Source organism: Ailuropoda melanoleuca, chromosome 10, assembly GCF_002007445.2.
Source record: "Ailuropoda melanoleuca isolate Jingjing chromosome 10, ASM200744v2, whole genome shotgun sequence".
Lineage (NCBI taxonomy): Eukaryota > Metazoa > Chordata > Mammalia > Carnivora > Ursidae > Ailuropoda > Ailuropoda melanoleuca.
This window is the reverse complement of record NC_048227.1, coordinates 37,398,687-37,421,425: the sequence shown is the minus strand read 5'-3', so window position 1 is coordinate 37,421,425 and position 22,739 is coordinate 37,398,687. Positions and strand designations below refer to the sequence as shown.

The following is a 22,739-nucleotide window of genomic DNA, read 5'->3' as shown; positions in this document are numbered from 1 at the left end:
AAAAAAAAAAAAAAGCATATCTTGAATTTATCTTTATGACTGAATTGAGTACGTTTTCCTTCTTCAAAGTTGAGTTCATCTTTCAGGTAAAATGTTGACTGACAGGCAGGCGTGCAGGGTGATTCCTTTTATAAAGTACTTTTATAAAGTATGGGGATAGAACTAACGTCGTTTCGAGTGGGACATACACACAGTAAAAATAGACCAACAATAACAAGTTTGAGGTCTGTAGGAAATGCAGGCGCCTGTGACCTGGGGTGCGGGCAAGGACACCCCGGTTCTGGGGGCCCAGTGTGCTCTGTACACTGTAGTGGTAGTTACCCGGGCGTTTGCTTTGTTATTTGTGATTATTGTGTCTAAGGAGAATTTGTGTTGTGTTTCATAACTTAAAAATAATTTTTTAACGAGTAGTGTCTTTAGCCAAAAACTTCAAATTGAGTTACTTTGATTTGCCATTTTTTAAAAAGACAGAATGCACGTTTTTAAGAGAATTTACTTAGGCCTTTGTAGCACAGCCAGAAACAGCGCAGTATGGGATGACCTGAAGCCATAGTTTTCTCCACTTTGTGGTGGAGCTGTTTTTGCTGATGGCAGCCCAGCAGCATCACTGAGGGCCGACTCTGCCAGGCACTGCTCTGCCCACTTGACGTGCATTCACTAGCTTATGTCACCAGTGGCCCTACGTCCGTACTCTTGTTGCTTACGACCTCCTTAGAGTTAATGGGTGGAGGCGAGAAGGTTCAAGCCACTTGTCTGGGCTCAGAGTCGGCAAGTGACCGCACAGGGGCTCCACCTGGCAGCCCAGCGCTGTGGTGTGTGGGCATCTCCAGCCTGGGCCTGTGGGTCCTGGGAGGGTGAGGTGTGTGGGCACCAGGATGACACGAGTGTGCCTGCATCCCCTGTGCAGGCAGCCCCGCACATTGTTCTCCTGCCCCGGAAGGATTGCTTCCTGAGCTCTGTTCCAGTCCTCGCCAGGCTTGCTTTCCGTGTCCCCGCGAGGCTGCGTCCCAGAGGCCACTCTGTTTTACGGTCCACCCTGGCTGCGGGGGCCCTCAGGGTGGGTCTGAAGGCAAGCGAGAGCATGAACCCCTGATGGAGCCCTACCTCGAACCCCGGATGGAGCCCTTCCTCGTGGGGCCCACAGGGAGCTGGGCGTCCAGGTTGTTCCTGCGTGCTCGTGTTTCTGTCTTAGCGGTGTGGGCGATTATAGCCAGGAAGTGACTGCTTGCAACGAGCGCTCATGAAAACAGTAAGCGAACTTTAAAGCTCTGAGAAAGGACATGCCAGGCAGTCCTGAATCCCACAGAGCCCGTGTGTCCCCGCGTCCTGTGCACACAAACATTCGGGGTGGGGGGGGTAGCCACTCATTTATTCATATACAGGTTAGTGAGAATACCCCCTCCATTTATATTAAAACATTGCACACTGTGCAGATTATCTTCTGCCTTTTTTCAGTGAGCAGTATATACGTCCAGGAGATGTTTCTTTATGAGCATGTGGAAAATGCAGTGAATGTTTATCGAGCATTTATGTCCCTGGCATCATTCTAACCATTCGATATATGAACTATGATGAGTCATTGAAAGGACCTGTGAGGCAGGTCTTTTCGTTCTGCCCTTTCTACAGTTGAGCATCTGGGGGCACGGAATGGCCAACTAATTCGTGTGTGGTCGTCTAGCTAGTTATTGGAATGCATCTCCTTTCCTCTTGTAAGACTGTAAGTCCTTGGTGCCCCGGGGCCATGACGGGCAGCCCACCTCCGTTAGCACAGCTCTCTGCGGAAAGGTGCTGGCGTTTGCCAAGTGAAGAGATGTCAGCTGGTGTTGTGTGGCGGCCGTCTTTCTGCTTAATGGAGGCATCTGGGCGTCGATTTTGATGTCTGGCCAGACTCACCAGTTTATGAGAAGTTACGTGTTAGATGCATGTTTTCAGTATGGCTCATCAGATCACCTGGAGTTGCACTGTAGGGTGTCATGTGTCTGTACTTTGCTGACATGTCTAGTTGTCACTGGGAGTTTCGGCCAGAATGAGGTCAGAAGGACTAATAGGTGTTGCTTTCCAGATGACAGGTTTGCCTTGAATATGGCGTGGTGTTCAGTTCACCTCTATCTATCTGGCCTAAAAATGCAACAGCTTTTTGCTTTTAACATAAAGAACTTTGCATGAGCTTAATGAAGAAGATTCTTCAACAGGACAACACAAGTTCAAGGTTAAGTAAGTTCTAAAAGGGAAATGCTGGGGGTTTTTTGTGTTGTTTTTTTTTAAATATTTTATTTATTCATTTAAGAGAGACAGAGAGAGACAGAGCACAAGCAAGGGGAGAGGCAGAGGGAGAAGTAGACTCCCTGCTGAGCTGAGAGCCCGACATGGGGCTGGACTCAGGACCTGGAGATCATGACCTGAGCTGAAGGCAGATGCTTAACCATCTGAGCCACCCCGGCGCCCAGGGAAATGCTGTTTTGTGTCATCTTATTGTCTTGCCTCTAGAGGCCAGCCCAGGTCAGCTTCCAGAAATGAAGGTCCGCACAGGCCCCTCGATAAAGGGGTTGGTTTTGATGTACGTCTTTAGGGGCCCTCATCAACCTGATCACCCCCTCCTTGTTGGCCTGAGCTAGGGACTGGCACTGGGTATCCCTGTGAGGGGAGGTCTCTGAAGTAATGAAGGTGGAGGGTGGCACCAGGCAGCTTTTCTGGGTTTCTCACTGTTATGTAATTGTTTCTACAGGGGGGAAAGGAAGCGGTATCTTTGACGAATCCACACCTGTGCGGACTCGACAGCGTCTGAACCCACCTGGCGGGAAGACCAGTGATATTTTTGGGTCCCCAGTTGCTGCCACTTCACCTTTGGCACACCCAAACAAACCCAAGGTATGGGCTACGTTCAGGCAGCAGACGTGACAGTAGGAGAAACGGAAATTGATCAAAGTACTCCTTGAAAAGTCTCTAAGGCAGGTGCAGCGTTACCAGGAAGAGGCAGAGTGGGTGACGTTGGTTTTGCTGAATGCAGTCCTTAGTCATGGAGTTTCACAGCTCCCCTGAGTCAGCGGAGAAGCGCACTCCAGGCTCGTGATGAATGAAGCCTGGGGATGCTGGCCTCAGTGTGGGTGGAGGTGACGACTACCCCCTGCTGATGGGCTGCTGCTCTCATGGTGCTCAAGCTATGAGATTGAACATCTCGTAAAATTTCTAGTCGTCATCAGTAAGTATGCTAATTGCATTGGATGAAAATTAAGCCAGTATTTAGAATTCTTGGGTTCATAATAATACTTGTAAAGACTGATTTGTGGCTTGGAGAATGCCAGAGAACAGAGTACAGCATTTGCCGGCATCTCCGTGTGAGCCGCGCCTCGGGGGACTGCTTGCTGCTGAGGGAGTGTTTCCTTTAGAGGGGTGCTCAGCCACAAATGAAGAAGGAATAGCAGAATTCAAATATCGCCATTTTGCCGGCTTGTAATAAAGTCCTGGATCTCAACAATGAGCATCAGTGGCTGACTTCACAAAATGAGAGACAACCAAAAATTACCTCCTTATAGAATGTCATAGCCCACCTTTAAATTCTTGTCAAAAAACCAGGCCCAAATCAGACCAACCGTCATATTGATTGACGCCACAGGGATTCGGTCTGAGTAATGCAAAAGAGAGGACTTCATATAGCAGTCACTAGAGGGCAGTCAGTAACCCTGATGATTAAAACGAGATTTAAAAAACACAGTTCTTACCGCCGCCTGGGTGGCTCAGTTAGTTAAGTGTACAACTCTTCACTTCCACTCAGGTCATGATCTCAGGTTTGTGAGATCGAGTCCCACTTTGGGCTGTGTGCTCAGCAGGGAGTCTGCCTGGGATTCTCTATCCCTCCCCCCAACCCCTAAAAAAGGTGGGGAGGGGAAGAATACAGTCCCTATCAAAGTCCCAGCCATATGGTTTGGTTTGGTTCCCCCCCCCCTTTTTTTTTTAAGTGGAAAGACCTATCCTAAAATTCATGAGGAATCTCAAGGGACCCTGAATAGCCAGCTTAACAGTGAAGAACAGAGTTGGAGGCCTCTCATTGCCCAGTCTCAGAACTCACTGCAAAGCTCCAGTCCAAACACTGTAATGCTGGCATTAAGGACAGACCGATAGTCCGCTGGAGTAGGATGGAGAGCCGGCAGATACATACTCACATCTGTGTGTAAGTGGTACTTCTGCACGGACGCCTGGATCGTTCGATGGAGGAAGGCCAGTCTCTTCTACAAGCAGTGCTGGGACAACGGACATGCGTGTGCCCAAGAGAGAAGGTGCACCCTTAGCTCACATGGGGCACAGGAGTCAACTAAGACAGATCAGAGATGTACATTGAAGGGCTAAAACCCTAAGATTCTTAGAAGAAAATACAGGGGCAATTCTTCACAGTCTTTCCTGTTGTTGTTGGTTTGTTTGTTGTTTTGTTTTGGTTTTTTTAGGATTTTATGTTTAAGTAATCTAATCTCTACACCTAATGTGGGGCTCACACTCAACGACCCCAAGATCAAGAGTTGACACCCTCCACCTACTGAACCACCCAGGCGCCCCAATTTTTCAGTCTTGAAGTGGTTTTGGCAGGAGTTTATTAAATGTGACCCTAAAACACAGGCAACAAGATTTAAAATAAATACATTGGACGTCATAAAATGTAAAACTCTGGGGTCACCTACCTGGCTCAGTCCATGGAGCATGAGACTCTCGATTTTGGGGTTGTGAGTTTGAGCCCCATGTTGGGTATAGAGAAGACTTAAAAATAAAATCTTTAAAAATTTTAAACTTAAGTGCATCACTATGCACTTGAAGAGAATGAAAAGACAGTCCACAGAGTGGGAGAGAATATTTACACATCCTATTATCTGATAAAGATTTACTCTGCAGGGGCACCTGGGTGGCTCAGTCGTTAAGCGTCTGCCTCCGGCTCAGGGCGTGATCCCGGAGTCCTGGATCGAGCCCCACATCAGGCTCCTTTGCTGGGAGCCTGCTTCTTCCTCTCCCACTCCCCCTGCTTGTGTTCCCTCTCTCGCTGGCTGTCTCTGTCAAATAAATAAATAAAGTCTTTAAAAAAAAAAAAAAAAAGACTTACTCTGCAGAATATGTAAGGAACCCCCAAAGCTCAGGTACAAAATGATAACCTGGTTCAGAGATGCACAAAGGACTTGAATGGATGTTTCCCCAAAGAAGACCTACAGATGGTCAATAAGCACGTGAAAAGATGCTCACCATTCTTAGATGCTTGGGGGAAATGCAGATATGAACCACGATGAGCTGCCAGTTTGCATCCACTGGGGGGCTGTCGTCACAACGAGCAGGAAGGAAGAGGTGCCCTCAGCCTTGGCTGCGGGGAGTGCACCCAGGGGGAGGCGGTTGGGCAGTTTCTGACATAGTTAACCCAGAATTTACCGTACGATCCAGTAACTTCACTCTTAGCTCTATACCCAGAACATGGAGAACAGTAATTCAAACAGGTAACTTGGACACCTGTTTTAACGGCAGCACCGTTCGTGGAAACAATCAGTGTCCGTTGGTGGACGGGCCGATAAACAGAACGTGTTATAAACACGTAAGTGGATATTACTCGGCCACGAAAAGGAATAAAGATGACACTACAGCGTGGACGGACCGTGAACACACGCTGATGTTTTCAAATTCGACCCGGCGTGAGGTAGCATTACGTTTTGCCGTTGTGAGTGTGCTGTTACGCTTATGGGCTTTTTGTAAGGACTGTTTTTTAATTAAGATTTTATTTATTTATTTGAGAGAAAGACAGAAAGAGTGCATGTGTGCATGCGGGGCTCAATTCCACAGCCCTGGGATCATGACTGGAACCAAAATCAAGAGTAGGATGGGTAACTGTCTGAGACCCCCAGGCGCCCCTAAAGGACATTTTTAAATTGGAATATTAGTGGGTAATTGAAATATCTGAGATTAGCTTTAAAATACTCGCCCAAGGGGTGGAGGAGCTGTGGTTGGAGGCGTGGCTGAGATCTGGGTGGCGCTGAGCTCATGTCATGGCTGCCGCCACAGGCCGGGGGGGTTCATGGCACTGCTCCCTCCACTTTGCTCATGGTTAGAATTGTCCGCAGTAAAAGATGTTTAAAAGTTAACGTAAACAAACCCATTTGTGCCCTGATTTTCATCATCCATCTGGATGAGGGTAAAATGTCTGCGTCACATACTGACCTGGGGTTTCCCTTGTTGCAGGACCACGTGTTCTTGTGTGAAGGAGAAGACCCAAAATCGGCCCCTAAAGGTGAGCTGCTGTTTGGTGCCCCTTCCAGGCCTGACAAAAACAAGCAAGGTCATGTCTGTTGCCAAGAGGATACGCGGTATTTGAAGAAGGCCAGGGAAATGGGCTCAGTTATGTTGGGTGAAAACCTCCCAGCTGGTCACCACCAGCCTTTCTTCCCTTGGCATTGGTGGTCAGCCTAGGTCCACAACCAGGGGGTCCTCTTCTAGAAGCTGATGTCATGTCATGAAGAGCAGGGATCCGAAGCCTGTAATGAATCTGTGGCAAAGGGTAGCACAGGCAGCACTGATGCAGGAGAAGGGGGCATAGGAAGAGCAAGAGGGGTGCAGAGTGAGAAGGGAGACCGAGCGGCCTGCATGTGGTGGGAGAGCTGCCAGGGGAGGGGTGTGCTGGCTGTCAGGCTCTGAGTCCCGCCTTGCTTTCCTAGCTGGGTGAGCTGTGAGTCACCACTCCTTCAATTGACAACCAAGACACATGGGTACTTGCTCATTCGAAAGTCTGAGGAGGAGCGTCAGCAGGCCTTGCCTCAGCTTGTTAGGTCCCCAGTTGAGATGAGCTCCTTCTCTTCATGTTCCAGTTGAGAGTTTGTTATTTATTCTTGAGGTGGAAGAAGGGGGAATGGGGTCCCACAAGCACTGTAAAAGAATCAGCTTATTAGGAATTTGTCAAGGAGTTTATAGTACAAAGTCCCAGCTTTGTGCCCAGCTCAGGAACGGCCTCTGCTAATCAGTCTTCCTGGGACGTGCTGGAAGCCTTGCTCTGTGCACTGCTCTGGGCCACAGACTCCATACACGCAGCTGGCCTGTGTGGTTCATGGGCCGCCTCTAACGGGATGGCATGCTGACTTTGTTCCACAGCTGCAACGAGCACATCGCCCAGAGAAGAGCCGGGTGAGAAGGGAGGCCCTGGAGAAGCAGGCTGTGCCCCGCAGCCGGTGCCCATGCCCACGGGTGACAGCCATGAGCCCAGGTTGGGCCCGCGGCCTCGCTCTCATAACAAAGTCCTCAACCCGCCTGGAGGCAAATCCAGTCTCTCCTTCTACTAAGAGGGGCTGCTGCTTCACCTGTAGCCAGACAAGAACCCGGAGAGATAGGATTTCAAATACTCTAGTTTCTTTTAGCCCAAAGGAGCCGGGTGGGGAGAGGGTCTGCTGTGCAGCTGAAGCCGCTGCTCGGGCCCCACTGCCGTCAGAGAGCCGGGGGTTCTCACCTTGCAGCTGCCGAGACACCTGTCCTAATGGGGATAAAATGGGACTCACAATTAACTGCAGATGTGGGGGGACTCTACGAGGGATGTGGGGGCAGGTGGTGCAAGGCCACGCCGAGGCCTGGTGGCGTGGGGCTGCCCACAGCCTCGCCGCACCGGCACTCTTCTGGCCGACCGGGGGTCCGGGAATCACTAACACCGCAGTGGAGTTGAAGTTTAAAGCCTTGGCAAGAAAATAAGAAACAACCTGTGTGTTGCTGTGGGCTCGAGAAGCGAGGCACAGGCTGAAACACTGCTGGTGGGAATTGGGGGTCTCTGGCTGGCCCCTCAGGTCCTCACCGCGTTCACCATGGGACAGCTTCCATCCCCGGGATGGCCTCCACAGGCCCCTGGTGCCTCCTTTCCAGTCAGCCCCAGTGTGTTCTCTGCACGCTTCCCGAGACACCTCGGTTGCTTGTCCCCGGCAGCTGTCAACAAAAACCAAAAACTCGTTCTCAGTCTCATGCTTTACGGAAAGATTTTGTGCCCTGGTCCTCTGAGGTGCTCCATTTCTGCCGTCTAAAAGCTTGGCCAGATCTTACGTAGGAATCTCTGCCTTTCACTCCCAGGCTGTTCCCTATTTCCTCAGCGGCCTCCCGTCTAGGCCTGTGCCCGTCTCCAGGGATGCAGACAGCTCCCTTCTCAAGCCACAGTTCTTCCTGGGCAAGCCCCCACCCCCGACTCCTGCCACTGTAGAACTGTCCACATGCATCCAGGCAGTGCGGTCACTGAAATCCTTCCTACGTCTTTACTCCTACTGACCGTGGGAAGAAGAGATGCTTCAGAACCTTGGGCTCTTCAGTTTGAATCTTTAATATCTAAAGAGCTTTTCTAAAATACCAGCTTTACAGAAGTGACTGTTGACTCTGCCCTGTTTCTGACACCTTTTTAGGAAAAAGTCAGTTGCTCAGGTACAACCGAGAGGAAGAAACTTTGCTTAACTGCTCTTTATAAAGCTTTGCAGAACCTCTGGACCATATTCAGTTTCCAGAAGAAACCTGGAGACCTTGAGCCAGAAAATTAAGTAGTTTGTCATCAAAGTCTCAACTGGCTGATTCCATGCTGCTTGTTGGCAAAGATAATGGGCTGGCCGGAGTCTTTTGGCCCGGCCGGCAAAGTTTCTCCCAGTTGGCCCCTACAGGGCTACAATCTCCATTCTTAAACCTCACTCATGTTGGACCAGCAGTTAACAGAGGACAGGCTGTGGGTGGGATACATTTGGTATGAGTGCCTACAAAGCTAATGCTAGGTGCTAAAAATACCTGCATCATTGGAATTTAGAAAAGCAACAACGCTCTGTTTCATCGCACCCACAGTGGCCTAGACACTTAAGTGCCTGCAGGAGCTGCCTGCCGAGCTCCGCTTCTTACACCTGGCACAGTGGGAAGGGCCTGCACTTGGCTTTGTCAACCAAAGACCGTTCGTTTTCCCCCTTTTAACTGCCCTGTTCACTTGGGAGGCAAGAAAATCTTTCCATGTGACTCTCTGAAGTACTTCCTGTCTCTCCCCTTCAAATGGCCACTTACAGGAAAGTTGTTTGGAATTCAGAGCATTTTTTGACCCCCATTAGAAAATGTCATAAATGGTAGTTAGGGTTTAAGTCCAAACATGGTAACTTTTGCTTAACAATGTAACATTCTAATGGTAGAAACAAACTACCATTTATGACTTTTGTTGTGGTTTTTAATATGCAAGAAAATGATCTGTGGGTGCCAAATTGGGTTGCCAGGAACCGTGACATTATGCTACTGGGTCCTGTGGCTTCGCTTCTGCCCTCGCTGTCCACCCAGTTTTGTGCACCAGCAGGGATCTTGGGTGGGGATGGGGAGCAGAGGTGGGGATGGAGGCAAAGGAGAACTGGAGCAGGAGCGTCTGCGCGCTGCAGACATGCCCTGCCTGCCTTCTCTCCCCAGCCTTCCCTCCCTGGGGCCATAGAGGTGGGTTTAGAGTGCCTGGTAGTCTGGGAGAAGCCGGAGAGGACTTTCTGCACCCGATGGAGGTGGCTGTTTATATTTGGAAAATGCTCTATACATCGGGGACTGCCTGTATTTGGAAATCCATTAACTCAGCATCCTGTTCTCAACCTCTAAGCTGCATTTTGAAATTATTAGTCTGTATTTTTATTAAGCCTTAAAACTTTTTTTATGTGCATTTGGTGCCAACTTTTTTCTAGAGCTGAATCAAAAACAAGAAACCTGTACTCACATCACAATGTAGTTTTGATAGGGGCATTTTGTTGTCTTTACAAGGCAGGATGGGGTATAACGGTTGAATTAAACTTAGCAATCATGTACTCAGTCTTTGCTTGTCGGTTCTTGGTGTGCATGTCCCCATGTGCTTTCCTCAACATCCCTTCTCCACAGTGCCTGAGCCCTACTCCTCTCTTTACAGGTTTTCTCTGGTGAAGGCGTTGGCTTTTTTTTTTTTTTTCTTCCACTTAGCCAGAGGACGCCCAAACTAATCTCAATTACAGATTTTTGGTTTTTAAATTGGGAAACCAAAGACTTAGCTTTGAGTAAAATGAGCAGGAATATGCCAGTGTTCTTTTGGATTTCTGTAAGTTAAAGGTAATGATTCCTTTTTCTCCTACACCATTTGTTTTCCTAAAGAACTGAAGGTATTGACCTTGTCTCTGAGTGGGCTCTGAAACTCCAGTAACAAGCCTGGTAATGAGTAGATGAGGTGCTAAGCTTCTGGTTTGCCTGTAGGTTAAAACCCTATAGAGAAAGCACAGATTGAATATCTTTTCCTCTTATATATTGGGTACGTTCATGTCCTAAAAGCAAACAATATCTATGCATTATGTGGATCTAACATGATGAAACCGGTCAGACCACCTGCTTGGAGACAGACAGACAGACAGACAGACACACACACACACACACACACACACACACACCTACCTCTGTCCCATAGGAGGCTGCACAGCATTCTAACTGCTGGACCAGGGCCAACAACAGAACAGCAGAGGAGAAAGAAACTGACAGGGGCACCTGGGTGGCTCGGTTAAGCTTCCAACTCTTAATTTTGGCTCAGGTCATGATCTCAGGGTCATGGGATGGAGTGCCATGTTGGGTTCCACGCTCAGCGGGGAGTCTGCTGGACATTCTCTCCCCCCCACCCCGCTCGCTCCTGTGAACTCATTCTCTCTAATAAAAAAAAAAAAAAATACACTACCTGACTCCGTCTTCATTTGTTCATCTGAAAGCATGTTTGAGTGCAGATCGCCTGGGCTAGGCGCTGGCAACGTTGCACAGCTCCCGCCATAGGCCAGTTTGGGCCAGGAGAGTCACAACCCACTTGCCTCCAGGAGCTAGGCAGTGGCCACGCCTGGAAGGACAAGAACAAAGTAGCTCCACCTAGGTTACAGTCACAGTGAGGGGTGAACAACAAGTGTGAAAGGGCTGCTGTTTCACGTCCTGTGCTTTCTCCAGAAAGGCTCTTTCGACAGTGTGTTCCTATTTTCCACGCTTGGCGAGGGTGTATATTCCTCCTCGGTTATCCAGGTCATTTCTTCTCATGGTATCTTAATCCTTAGCATTCTTGGAGATCATGAATGAAATACTCCTGTTTTATATGTGACTACGAAGTGCCATCAACATTTAGCGTAGGAAGAATTGAGGGGGATGTTACAGGGACCTACGTGACTCTAGCAAATTAAATTAGACCTTTTTTTAAGTTTTTATTTAAATTCCAGTTAGTTACCATACAGTGTACTGTTAGCTTCAGGTGTACAGTATGGGAGTCAACATTTCCATACGTTACCCAGAGCTCATCGCAGCAGGTGCGCTCCTGGAAGTCCAGCACGCCATCCACTTACAGAGCCAGGCTCAAGTGGAACATTTGAAACCTGTGTTCTCGTTTTGTATTTTAGGGTCCTGTAGTGAGAAAAAAAATGCGTATCTCCAAAAACCTGGAAGCAAGTCTGGTTTTAAAGCAATCTCCAGCTTAGGTGGGCTGAGTGCTCAAGCGTGCTAGCTGCAGCCTTCAGTTAGCATCGGGAGTTGTCTAGCATACCAACGTGTTAAAACTTTGTTTTGTTTTAGCCAATTTCAAGTAAATGTGCCCAGTTATGTTAGTAATAAAAATCAATGAGGTTGGAGGCGAAGTCAGTTGGCCTCTCACAGTGGGGGCTGCGTGACTATAGTTGGCCCTTAAGGGATTCAAAGGGGTCATGTTTCTGAAAAAAGGCCTAAGGCATGTCTTAAACATTACCCCAAAGCACTCGTAAGCTTTCTTTGTAACTCACCGGGAAAAATTTAACATGCCTGTTTGTCCTAGCTAACCATCTTGAGAATGAACCTAATAATTCTATGTTGCATGCTTAGTATTGACTAGAGCTAGACTAAGTCTCTTTCACAGATTAGTTTATTAATGTTCATAACTTTCCCAGGAGCTTGGTAATATTTTTAGGCTGTTTGGAAATGAAATTTGGGATGATTGAGTCACTTAGCCAGCATCAAAATCCAGATCATCTGAATCTGAGATGGAAGCTTGGTTTGTCTCTTAACGGAGCGGGTGTGCAGCCACCCATAGAGCAAATTAGGTCACAGGAGAGCGTTGGTGTCATAGTGTTTAGGGCATCATCTGCAGGAGGGTTCACTGATTTGCTGCAATCAGGTTAGGATGAACTGACCTTGAAGCATTTCATTAGGTAGAAACCTGGGGTAACAGCATCTCTCTTGGCATTAAGCTAGGACAAGCCTGTGTGTTTTAAATCCGAATTAGCACTACCGGGGTGGCCCCAGCCTGAAAGTTGTGGGTTGATGGTGTCCTCTAACGCTGATGAAAGAAAATGCAAATCCGTCCGGAGCAACTCGAAATGCAGGCTTCGAAGGATTCCCACCAAGTTCCAAGGGATCCTAGTAGGAAGGGCAGGGCGGCGCAGCCGCAGCGGGAGTCAGCCGCCACAACAGACGGCACAATCAGACCCGCACGGGCTTACACGCCGTGACTACGAGATTCAGAATAAAGCTTGCTAAGGAGATTTCGCAGAAGTGGCCGAAAGGGGTAGATACCGAGCTTATCAAGACGCAGGCCGTAGATCAAGCAGGTCACAAATGTAAAATACAGCCACTGAAGTGGACACTCCGCAGCGGCCTGGGTGACTGGCTCCGGCTCGGACTGGGGGCGAGATGGGCGGCTGCCCTTCACCCGGACCTCCGGGGCGGGGGGGGGGCGAGTGCGTGGCGGCCGCGCTCTCACGCCCCTGGGGCACACGCCGTGTCACCCGACAGGGCCGGAGTCAAGAGAGCTGTGGGGACCGCGGAAGGGGTCGGGCGCCCGCGGGCATCGCCAGACAGGAGCCGGACCGGAGCCGGACCGGAAGTCCTACGGCCCCGCTGGGCCGAGCTTCCGTCCCGGGGGCGACCTACGTCTACGTCACGGGCCCCGCGACCCCTAGCGGCGCGGCGGCGCGGGGCTCGGGCGGGACTTCCGGGCAGCAGGACTTCCGGCCGCTGACTGACGGGCGCAGCCTCGCCGGCGGCGGCAGCAGCGGCAGTAGCAGCAGCAGCTGCAGCAACATCAGCGGCGGCGGCGTCTGAGCCCTGAGGCGACAGCGGCTGAGGCTGCGGCGGGGCGGAGGCGACGGGCCGCGGGCCTGCGGACTACGGGCGGCCGGGGCGGGCGGGCGCGCCGGCGGACAGCGGGCCGCGCTGGCGGCGGCGGTGGCCGCGATGATGGAGATCCAGATGGACGAGGGCGGCGGCGTGGTGGTGTACCAGGACGACTACTGCTCCGGCTCGGTGATGTCGGAGCGGGTGTCGGGCCTGGCGGGCTCCATCTACCGCGAGTTCGAGCGCCTCATCCACTGCTACGACGAGGAGGTGGTCAAGGAGCTCATGCCGCTCGTGGTCAACGTGCTGGAGAACCTGGACTCGGTGCTCAGCGAGAACCAGGAGCACGAGGTGGAGCTGGAGCTGCTGCGCGAGGACAACGAGCAGCTGCTCACCCAGTACGAGCGGGAGAAGGCGCTGCGCAAGCAGGCCGAGGAGGTGCGTGGGCCGGGCCTGCGAGCCCCCTACCGCCTCCACACACACGCTCCGGCCCCGGAGCCCCCGACCGACGCCCTCCCTGCTCCGCCCCGGAATTCTCTGCCTCTCCCCCTGCTCCACCCCGCAGCCGCTGGCAGCGGAGGAGCCTGCAGCCTCAGCGCCCCGAACCTCAGACTAGGCCTCCCTTCCTCCCCGATACCCACCTCTCCTTCCAGACGTCCGTTCTTCCCCGTGTGTGTGTGTGTGTGAGCAAACCCGCTTCCTAGATGGACCCCCATTACTGTCTTTGGCTGGTGCAGTTCTAAATCCAGCTAGAAAAAGGGATATCTCATCTTACGTTTCTGCGGCTGGAAGCAATGTGTTGTCACAAGACCTTTCCCTTGTCCCTGGTTCAGTGTTTCCGAGGTCTGGGCCATGGATGAGTTTGGTGACTGATGTAAACACTTAGGGGAGAGAGCCACCCATGGTGGGGTTGCTGGTCTGGCACCAGGGGGAAGACTCCAGGTTTCCGGAGGTGATGTCTTTGCCCTGTTGTCCCCTCAGTTGAGAAGGTTGTTAGCTTACGTGGGAAAGGCTGACAAATTCCACTCTGGCTTCTGAGAAATTATAAATGGAAATTTGAAATATTTGGTGGCATTCTAGGGTGTCTCCATAACCTGGAAACCACTTCTTCACGAACCAGTTCAAAGAACCATGCATTGTAGGAAATACTGCTTGCCTTCGTTCATTCACCATCAAATATTTTAGCTCCCAGGGTGTGCCAGACCCAAGGATGCAGGGGGTTTGGGCTCCCATCCCTGCTTTACTCCTCTGACCTTGTCTACATTGCCTGCCTACTCTGGATTTGGATTTTCCATCAAATGAATCAGTTGCCCTAGGTGGTTTCTAAGCTCTGACGGTCTGTTATTCTAGGCGTTAGGTGGTATTCCCTGGTTTATGAATACAGAGTTTCTTATTAAAAGAGACAAGTTTCTTTTCAATTAATTAGGCTTCACACGTTTTTGACTGTAGTATTGAAATAGAAGATTGTTTCAGTATTTGGGCTTTTTCGTAAATCAGAGTGGTTTATGTCCTGGTTTGGTTAAAGCATGTTTACAAAAACTTACAGTGCCGTAGATCATTCCTGCTTTTGGTAGCTATCCTGCTTTTGGATTTCATATGTCTGTCAGGAGGCTGTTTTTTATTGATGGGGATGTCAAGCTATGAGCTGGTTTAAAGCTCTCCACTTAAGGGGATGCAAGAGCTTGTAGGATTTTAGGGTTCAGAGTGGCCCTAGGTGTTTACTGGGGAAGGAAGTGGATCTGAGAAGTGGGGGGGCAGGCAGTTGCTGGACCAAGGTCACATGCCCTAGAAGAGCCACGTTGCACCCGGTCTTCCCTGACTCTTAGCCCGGGCTCGTCTTTCTGTATTATGCTGTTGTGGAAGGTCAGCGAGCTGCACCCCCAGAACACTGGAGTGCTGGGGTTCCCCCCACCCGGCCATGGGCCTGGGGCTGTCTCCCTAGTGCTGGGCAGTGCCCTCCACTTCCCTGATTCCTCTCTGCAGCCATGTAATGTCTAACTGGTGATATTTTGAGTAAGTTTGTTTTCTTTCTTCTTGTACCTCTGTGGTCAGCACTGTGGATGAGAAGATACTGAAGGGGGAAGAGCAAGATGGACAGCCTTAAGGCTACGAATCATAACCATCTAGCTTAAAAATGAGCTCAGGATGCGTGAGGCCTCTGCTCTGCTCTGTGCAGTTCAAGTTCCACCACAAGTGACTGTGTTTCTGGCCTCCCACTCGCACTCCCCTGTGCTAAGCCGGAGGGTGTACGTGTGGTTTGCAGGACATTGTCTTTGAGGCTGAGACCCAGTGTTGCCCGGCTGTGAAGAGAATCTGCACAGAGCTTCCTGAGCAGAGAGCCGCGAAGCAAACAAACGCTTGGCTATCCGGCACAGGGCTGTGGTTAGATGCTAATAGGACGCCCTTGCAAAGCCCTCAGGTGATGTTACAACTAAGGAAAGGGGCCAAATACTGTAACCGTTTTGGCATTGTATGGCATTTATTAAATCCAACCGACAGTCATTTCCACTTCTGTGGAAAAGACCAGTTCTTTTTGTAGGCAGGGAATTGAGATCACAGATGTGTGTCTGATGATACGGAAGCTGGAACGTCACAGGCTGAGGCACGCTGGTGTAGCTGCTGCGTCCCTGGCCACTCTGCTTGAGAAGGGCTTAGTCAGAGCTGGTAACTCAAGCCTTCCAAGCAGGCAGAATCTCCAGGTTTTGCTTAAAAAGCCTTGAGCAGAGCAAATAGTGCTGTTCCCCACTTACTGCCCATGAGAACAGCAACAACAGATTGCGAGTGTGTTCGGTTTGGGGATGGCTCATTTGACGGGAGCCATGGTAGCTAGACATAGTGGGGTCCAGGGAGCGGGGCTGAGTCCCAGAGTCCACAGACGCAGGCCTGAGCGCCAGCCCTGCCCTTGGGAGCTGTGCTCCCATCGACCAGTCTGCCCCTCTCCAGCCGCAGTGGCCACCTCCGTAAAGCCAGTGAGTTGCCAGCCGTGAAGCTGCTTTCATATCAGGTGCCAAGTCCCGTCGTTGGCTGTTGTTTTCCTGAAGACCTGCGGACAGGCGGGTTTAGTTGTGTCGGGGGAGAGCACCTTGATGGATTTGCAGATGGCAAGCGCGGGCATCTCGGTCTCTGATAGTGTGGGTTTTGCCCTTGTAACTGACATCGCTGAGTCCTGCTCAAGCTTGCAGAGCTGACTTGTACAATTTCTACAGAGACCTTAAACATGCTGAGTCTGTATCTGATTTCCCACCATCATGAAAGGTTGGAAATGGGCAGTCGAGTGGGAAGACTGGAGCGCGAGGAGATGTCCACCCGGTGTGACCCTGTGGGAGGAGCAGGCGGAGGGCTCCCCAGGCAACAGAGAGCCCTCTTCCTTGCAGAGGTCAGACACGTAGTGCATAGGAGGAAAAGTGTCTGAGACAAGGTGTGAGCGTGGTCCTATTGCATCGAAATCGTCTCGGCCCTAGAGAAAGCACTAGTGATGCCCAGAACTCCTACAAGGCAATCCAGTGTACGTGGGTATTTGCTGAGGCCACGGCATCCGCTGCTACGTAAGGGAGGTGACCAACGGGAGGAAAGTTTTCCCCCAAGCTGTTTCTGGTTACGTAAAAGTAATTTAGTTCGAGGGAGAACGTTTGGATAGGATTAAGCTGGAGAGCAGGAAAGCCCTAATACTCCTCTGTAGTGATGACCGAGCTGCCTTTTCTCACAAGTGAGTTGATACACTGAAGCTGAGGTTTTCCTCTGGTGTCCCACACTACAAACAGAAAATTCACCACCACTTGGACGAGGCATGGGATTTCTCGTCTTGCCATACTGTAATATTAAAAGCAGTTTTTAGGGGCGCCTGGGTGGCACAGCGGTTAAGCGTCTGCCTTCGGCTCAGGGTGTGATCCCGGCGTTCTGGGATCGAGCCCCACATCAGGCTCCTCTGCTATGAGCCTGCTTCTTTCTCTCCCACTCCCCCTGCTTGTGTTCCCTCTCTCTCTGGCTGTCTCTATCTCTGTCAAATAAATAAATAAAATCTTTAAAAAATAAAAAAAAAAAATAAAAGCAGTTTTTAAAATTAAAAAAAAAATTTTTTTTTAGACAAAGCCGTTAAGATTAAGTGGCCAGCACTGCCTTTCCTGATTGCCTTTAAAGATCATCCCATGATAGCTGTACCAAGTCTCCAGGAACACAACCAGATCTCCCTTAAAAATGGAGACAAAGAGAGGCGCTTCCCAGCCAGAGCGGACATGTGGGGCAGGGCGCACAGCCCTGGCCCCTGCCTGTCCTCCCGCCATAGGAGCTCTCCAGGCCTGCTGGCCACAGCTAGACAGCAGGGTCGAGACTGCTATGAGTTACTTCTTCTCCAAACGAAGACTTCTAAATTACAATTAATATTTGGTTTTGTGGGTTATTTTATTTTATTATTATTATTTCTTTTAAGTATTTATTTATTTGAGAGAGAGAGCACTACAGAGAGCAAGTGAACGCAGGTAGAGGGAGAAGGGGAACCTGGCTCCCCGCTGAGCAGGGAGCCCAATGCAGAACTCGATCCCAGGACCCTGAGATCGTGACCTGAGGCACAGGCAGACACTTCCCTGACTGAGCCACCAGGCATCCCTATTTTATTATTTTTTTAAAAGATTTTATTTATTTTTTTAGAGAGAGAGAGAAGGAGCAGAGGGAGAGGGAGAGAGAATCTCATGCAGACTCCCCGCTGAGTGCAGAGCCCAACTCAGAGCTCTGTCCCGTGACCCTGAGATCGTGACCTGAGCCGAAAGTAAGAGTTGGATGCTTAACCAACTGTACCACCCAGGTGCCCCTGTGGGTATTTTTTTAAGTAAACTCTACCCCCAACGAGGGGCTCAAACTCACGACCCTGAGATCAAGAGTTGCACTCCTCCTACTGAGCCAGCCAGGTGCCCCACTGGGTTTTTTATTTTTAAGTTTTCTAAAACTTCCTGTCTTAGATTCATTTCTAGAAGTTGTGGAAATCACCCCCTGCGCCCAGATTCCCAAGTGGGAACATTTTCCTGCATTGCTCTTTCTTCTGTCACTCCATCCGTCCCGCTCACTCTGCCACGACCTCCAGGTCCCCCAGGCCTGTCCCCATAGCCTCCTCTCTTCTGGATCGTATCCTCAATTTCAGCTTTTTGCAACCGTGACGATTGTGACATCACAGGCCCCTTGTTTTGCAGGACGCCTGTCAGTTTGTCTTTTGTGGGTTCGGGGCAGGCATCCACACCAAGAAGCTCCCGGAGGTGATGTCACGTGCTTCCCTGAGTCTCTGAAACCCTTGCTGTGTGCAGGATGGGTTATTAGGGACGAGATCCACATGTGCAGGACAGGGTCCGTCTCTCAGGCCCCCTTCGTCACAATGGTTGCAGGATGGCCCGTTACTGAAGCAGACAACCAGGGGCGCTGCCAGCAGCCCAGACAGCATGCCTTTTCAGGCATGTGATTCCTGTGCTCTGGGAAGGGTCAGTGCCTTAGCACTCGTGTCCCATTGATCACCGAGTCCCGGCCATTCTTTTGGCCCGACTTTTGGTTTCAAGCACCTTTCTCGTCTCCTTTGCCACCATCCTGGTTCCATTTGGCGCCGTCGCACTGACCTCCCAGCCCCTCTCCCTGTCCCAGCCCTTCCTCAGCCAGAGAGAACTTCTGCGAATGTGCGTCCCATCTCCCCCTCCCCTGTGTCCTCATTCTCCAGGGTGGTCTGGGTGCCAGGCTCGGCTGTAGGCTTTGGGGATTGTGTCTGGGGGCAGGCACCGGTGGGGAGGTGCTGGGGGAGACGGTACTGGACATCCGTGTGCTGATGAGGTGGGGGCATGGGATGTGCAGTGACGGGTAGGGGCGGGACGACTCTGGATAGACAGGGAGAGGATCCCCTCCTGCTGGAGCCCTGCCAGGCCTGGCCGCCCCCTAATGAGGTCATCAGGCTCACCTCCCTCTGGGACCTGCTTTCCGCGTTGCTGGTCTTCTCCCGCCACCCCCTTGTGTGTGGTTCCAGTTCCTGGGCACTCCTGCCTCCCTGGCATCTGGCACGAGGGCTGTGTGGAGCACATCCAGATGCTGGGTGTTGGGATGAACGAGGGCCCGACTAGAGGGACGGGTCCCTGTGCCTCTCACCCCAGCACCCTATGGCTGCCTGCTGCCTGATCAAGGGGGCAGCGCCCTTCCAGCTCTTTTCACCCCAAGGCTAGTTCCTTCCCCCTTCCGGCACACCTCAAAGAGATGCTGGCCGCCTGTGCGTGTGGAGGAGGGCGGCGGCTTTCCGCTGCCTCGGTGCACACCGCACCCAGCCGTCTGTCCAGTTCCCGAAGGGCAGGGCTCTGAGGTCGAGTGTGTGGAGCCGCGGTCTGCGAGGATGGAAGCTTCTAGTTGGTGCTGTCTGGTTCAGTGGCCGATGACCCCTGGGGCCACTGGCACTTCATGAATGGCTCATGCAACAGAGGAACAGAGTTCTTATTTTACGCCATTTTAAGGAGTTTGAACAGCCATGTGTGACTAGGCCCAGGCAGCCCCGCCCCAGGCCCGGAGCCCAGGCGCCTTCAGCTTTCCGGGGAGGGCAGGCAGGGGCAGAGGGAGACACTGTTCAGTGAGCATGTTCCAGGAGGAGGGGAGCTCCCAAAGCGGTAGGTTTGGATACGGGAGACCAGACAGAAGAAAATAGTGTGAGATAAACAGCAGCAAAGCAGGAGTGCCGGCTGTTGAGGACAGAACGGGAGGTGATGAAATTGTCGAAAGGCTGCGAAGAATCTGGCGAGAAGTCCCCACCGCCTAGAAACTGGCTGGCGTCACGGCCCACGGCGAGATCTTTGACCCTGGGCTGCACCTCCTCTTCTGTTTTTCTTTCTTTCTAACAACCGTATTGACGTGAATGCCCTGAACTATACATATTTGTGCAGTTGGGTGAGTCTCGACGTGTCTACACCCAGAAACCCGCCCAGATTGGCCACCGTCCCTGAAGTCTCCTTCTTCCCCTCGGTGACCTGTCCCTCTTCCCCACCCTCACTGTTCTGCTTCCCGTCACTGTGGAGTCCTGCGTGTTCTCCAGAACCTCATATAAACAGAACCAAGCAGGTGTTTCCTCTTTTCTGTCTGGCTTCTCTCAGTCAGCGTGATGATGTGAGGTTCTTCCGGGTTGTTGTGAGTGCCGTCCTTTTCCCTCCCTGTAGTGCTGAGCCCTCTGCTCGTGTGTCCCTCTCCTGTGGGTGCAGCGGGAGGTGCGTTTCTCCGGACCTGGCTCCGGTGCAGCTGTGCGTGGGGATCCTGGGGAGAGAAGGCCCAGGAGAGGTCAGGAGCAGTGGGCGGCCGGCGCTAGGACCAGCCAGTCCCAAGAAAGCACCCCAGTCACCAGGGCAGGGAAGTCCACCCCAGGGAAGTGAGCTATCGGCGGCCACGTACTCATTGCCTGTTACGCACAGGAGATTTGGGGAATGCCAGGCTAAGCTGGGGACAGGTCCTTGTCGCGGGGGCTGCACCTCACCCGCTGGGGTTTGAGCAGCAAAGGTTGACACATTCAGATTCCGACCGTGCGCAGCGACAGAGTCAAAGTGACGCCTCTCAGGAGAGTCTCTGTGCGCCCCCCTCCCCCGTGCGCACTCCCTGGGTGCCCTACCCCTTCGTGAGCTCTTCTCCCCTAGCTTTCCCACACCTGCTTCTCGCCCCTGCGGAAGCCCGTGGATGCTTTGCTCACGCACGTGGCTTGGGGCCCGTGGCTCGGGGCCCGTGTAGTGTCTGCAGTGTTCATTTCTGGACAGGAAGACCCTGCATCCACGGAAGGGCCAAGGCCAGTGCCCTGGGCCCATGTGCTGTTAAACCGAGCAGCAGCCTGGCAGCAGCGGAACGGCTGAGCATGTTTAAGAAGCCCGGGTGCGCTGCTGAGAACGTTCGGGACAGTACGGTGTCCTGGAGGTTCATTTCTCCCAGGGAGGGGCACTCAGGCTTTTAGTTTTATCCTCCTTTCCCTTCTGTCCCACGTTACCAACCACATGTGTATTTTATATGTCTCATATATATTTTTATATAGTCTGTATTTTAATATATAAAATGTATATTAATATTTAATACGTACACATAGCCATAAAATGTTTTTGGACACACGCATGCAGATTTTTCGTGTCTATCTTGCCAACCCTTGGAAATGAGTGTGAAAGAACCAGTGCCGTTCGTTGGGATCCCATTCAGGCGGATGCTGCACCAGCAGTCCTTTTAACACGAACGTGAGGACCCTTTGCTTTTCTTTATGAATCCAGCCCGATTCTTGGATTCCTGCACGGTGGTGGCGTGATCTCTCAGACGTGTGTGTCATGCTAGAATACAGACATGCGTCCCTCCCCCAGGGCGCTCCCAGCGGGCCATCTCGCTGTGTCTTGCTCCACTCCCCTGCCTCCCCTGCATTTCACGTCTCTGTGCTGACCCTGCTGTGGAAAATGGAGAGAAAGCTGTAAAGGAACATCTGTGGTTTGAGGTCTCAGAGATTCATCCCCCCCCCCCCGGGAGCACCCAGTAAACACTTGATCACTATCAATGCTATACAAAGGAGTCACCTGGAGAAGGGAGCCTCCCCCACGCAAGAAATCCTGAGCCCCACACCCTGTGTTTACCGCTCTGCCTGCCTAGAATAAAAGTCAAAAAAGAGCACTTTTCTTCTGGAAATCCACTCTATCCCCTCACTGCCCCCAGAAGGAATTGATAGGAGAAAACAAGATCTCTGGTTTCTGTTGGGTTCATTTCTCACAAACCAGCCAGAGCTGAATTATTTCCTATGTGTGACCCTGACCTAAAGGATGCAGACAAGGGGAGACTTAGACTCAATATGCTAATTTACTTTGCCATTAAAATAACCCTGGGTTATGGAAGTTGCCAGAGTGAGTGATTACATTGTAAAAGAGTGTTTACCTGATAATCTCTCTTGCATTCTGGGAATTGGGGATACTGACTTCTGCTGTGGCTTTAATTTTATATTTGTCCTGAAAAGGCAGTTTACTTCTTATCTTTGCTTTTATGGACAAGTCCGGAGGAATGACCTTGTTCCCTGGAACACTGAGAAAGGCCTCCTCTGGCTCCCGGTTTGGAAGACCCCACACTTCAGTTGTTTCAAGATGTATCTTGAGATTCACCTGAAAGCAAATTCTGAAAACCAAAGTTGAGTTTCAGTTTAAAACCTAGCACTTTGGGGGTGCCTGGGTGGTTCAGTTGTTAAGCATCTGCCTTCGGCTCAGAGTGTGATCCCGGAGTCCTGGGATCGAGCCCCACATCAGGCTCCTCTGCTGGGAGCCTGCTTCTTCCTCTCCCACTCCCCCTGCTTGTGTTCCCTCTCTTGCTGTCTCTCTCTCTCTCTGTCAAATAAATAAATAAAATCTTTAAAAAATAAAATAAAACCCAGGACTTTGTTAGTGGGAGGGAGGGGGAAGTATCCTTAAAAACAAATCTAAAAAGGGAATCGTGTGGCATACTGGTATTTAGACGTGAGAATTAGGTGTTCGATGCAAAGGATAAGGCACATTTCCTTTCATCGTGGGATGGCTAGTCGTTGCTCTTCCAGCCGCTCGGAAGATTGGTTGTAAGAGTGAGCGTGAACGTCTGTGGGTTATCATGTGCCTCGTGACATTTTGATCAGACTTGGTGAGACAGATGATAACTTCAAGTTCAAACCCGTAGTGCAAACCGTGAGCATGCGTACAAAGTTTTCGCTTTGCCGT

The 22,739-nt window shown here is 51.2% G+C and overlaps 2 protein-coding genes across 16 annotated transcripts in view; both read left to right on the top strand.

The window, feature by feature from the left end:
- Positions 1-9,791, top strand: part of JPT2 (Jupiter microtubule associated homolog 2) — a 12,549-nt gene extending 2,758 nt beyond the window's left edge. The window contains exons 2-4 of the mRNA XM_019800682.2: positions 2,726-2,868; positions 6,202-6,250; positions 7,105-9,791. Of these exons, the coding sequence (XP_019656241.1) occupies positions 2,726-2,868; positions 6,202-6,250; positions 7,105-7,292 (380 nt within the window). The 3' untranslated portion in view covers positions 7,293-9,791. The remainder of the gene's footprint in view (positions 1-2,725; positions 2,869-6,201; positions 6,251-7,104) is intronic.
- A 3,225-nt stretch (positions 9,792-13,016) lies between these two features.
- Positions 13,017-22,739, top strand: part of MAPK8IP3 (mitogen-activated protein kinase 8 interacting protein 3) — a 46,996-nt gene continuing 37,273 nt past the window's right edge. For all 15 annotated transcript variants that reach the window (XM_034670647.1, XM_034670649.1, XM_034670645.1 and 12 more), the window contains exon 1: positions 13,017-13,488. In XM_034670647.1, the coding sequence (XP_034526538.1) occupies positions 13,171-13,488 (318 nt within the window). In that variant the 5' untranslated portion in view covers positions 13,017-13,170. The remainder of the gene's footprint in view (positions 13,489-22,739) is intronic.